This window comes from Gavialis gangeticus, unplaced genomic scaffold (assembly GCF_001723915.1).
Source record: "Gavialis gangeticus isolate Ggan-Ray unplaced genomic scaffold, GavGan_comp1, whole genome shotgun sequence".
NCBI lineage: Eukaryota > Metazoa > Chordata > Crocodylia > Gavialidae > Gavialis > Gavialis gangeticus.
In genome coordinates, this window is record NW_017728992.1 from 89,475,844 (window position 1) to 89,477,936 (window position 2,093).

The 2,093-nt window shown below is 50.1% G+C and overlaps 1 protein-coding gene across 3 annotated transcripts in view; it reads left to right on the plus strand.

The window, feature by feature from the left end:
- PIEZO2 (piezo type mechanosensitive ion channel component 2) overlaps positions 1-2,093 on the plus strand; it is a 655,640-nt gene that overhangs the window by 651,344 nt on the left and 2,203 nt on the right. For all 3 annotated transcript variants that reach the window (XM_019525255.1, XM_019525272.1, XM_019525264.1), the window contains one exon: positions 388-556. In XM_019525255.1, coding sequence (XP_019380800.1) covers positions 388-556 — 169 coding nt within the window. The remainder of the gene's footprint in view (positions 1-387; positions 557-2,093) is intronic.

Sequence of the window (2,093 nt, forward strand, 5' to 3'; positions counted from 1 at the left end):
AGCGCCGCAAGGAGTGACCAGGAACAACGGTCACAAGCTGGCGGAGGGAAGGTTTAAGTTGGACATCAGGAGGCACTACTTCACGGTCAGGGCGGCTAGGGTCTGGAACCAGCTTCCAAGAGAGGTGGTGCAGGCTCCCACCCTGGGGGTTTTTAAGAGGAGGTTGGATGACCACCTTACTGGGGTCGTTTGACCCCAGTACTCTTTCCTGCCGTGGCAGGGGGTCGGACTAGATGATCTGCTCAGGTCCCTTCCGACCCTAGAAACTATGAAACTACGAAATGTTTGATTACACAGTTACTTTTGTCCTTGGTAATAGGCATCCCAATCAGCCTGACTCATTGACTTCATGGTTTCTGTGCACTAATATATTTTTCATCCCAATAGATGGAAAGAGGGACAACATCACAGTTTCCTTGATCGAAAATAACTCCAGTGAGTGGTGGATCTTGAATCAGGTTGGAAAGAGATCTAAAACACCTAGACCCAGCCTTGAACTCTTTGTATTCAGTGACAAAGTTAGCCCACCCAGTCTTGGATTCCTAGCTGGCTATGGGTAAGCAATAACCTTTTAGATAAAACAATAGCCTTGGTTATCAAAACTAATTAGAGGTGAATTTACAACTTTAATGGCTGTGTCCCAGAATATGGGGGCCTGCATTTCTCTTGTAACATTTGAAACTGCCGTAAATATCTTGAAGAAAAGATCCACACTTTAAGGTGAAATCAGAACCTAGCACATAGGTACTACAGATGGTATAATGTCTGTAGATTTTACTCATTCTACTTTAAAATAGGGCTGTCATTCTTAATTATAAACTGCTGCAAAAATGTGAACCCCATCTCTTCTCAGGAAGAGAAGGCATTAGTCTCCTATATCCAAAATTCACATGCAGAAGGTCAGCTTTGGGAAGGTCCCATGTCATAATCCCCAACCTCATCTCAGTAGAGAATCCTCTACATAACTGAGAAACTACAGATGAGATGAAACAGGGCCAAGGGCAAAGGGAGAACACATATTATCTTCCCCCACAACCCCACAGACAACTGATTATAGTCTGAGGCTTTCCTGCTGAGCTCCTCCACATTGTAGGACCAATTGAAGAAGAACCTCCACCAGAGGAAAAAGTATTGGCACAACTGCATTGATATCACAAGAAAAGGCAGGAGACCCTGGGCCTATTAGAGAGGTACAGATGACCTCCAATCTCCTTACTGACCATTATTTCAGGGTGATGTCATTTCTGGGTGGAGAAACCCTCTCCTTTCTGCAGGGAAGCAAACCATCATCCCTTTCTCCTGCTGAGTTGCTGATTTGGCAATTTCCCTTGGAAGGATTCCCACAGTAGGTGGGATTGTGGCTCCCCTTGACTTTATGGCAGCTTGTACACGTGATGGAGTTTAGTTCTCTCTGAAGTGAAATGGTGGGTTTTTAATTGTGTCGATGAAAAACCCACTGTTTCAAGTTAGAGACTTCCATCACGTCACAGTGATGGCCTCCATCAGCTCACCCACCTCCCCCCTCCACCCGCTGATGTGGGCAGGCTCCACCAGGAAAAAAAAAAAGCCTTTTTTTCCCCTCAGAGCTTGCCCACCTCTCCCGTGGCTGGGGGCAAGCTGCCAGCAGGCCCCGAGCTGCAGGGGGCACCAGTCCTTCTGTCCAAAGCAGCAGCGCCCTCCAGGCAGCACCCACCTCCTAGCCGCTCACCTGGGTGATCCCAGGAGCTTTTTCCGGCGTGGAGGGAAGGACCAGGGGGCTCCACAGCTCAGGGACTATTTGGCTCGTCAGCACCGTGTTCCCTGGCCGTGGGAGATGTGGGCAGGCTCCAGAACCAAAAAAAAGGATCAGGACCTCCCCACTTTTTTCTGTTTTTTTTCTCAGTGGAGCCTGCCTGCACAAGCTGCCGCCAGGTTGCACAGCCCCTGAGCTGCAGGGAGGCATGGCCCTTCCCTCCTCAGTGGTGGCGCCCCCCAGGATCGCCTGGGCAGGGTGTTAGCAGGCAGGTGCCACCTGTGGGGCGCCGCCCCCATGAAGGGAAGGTCTGGGGTTCCCTGCAGCTTGGGCCACTAGCAGCTCACCTCCCCTTCCCCCC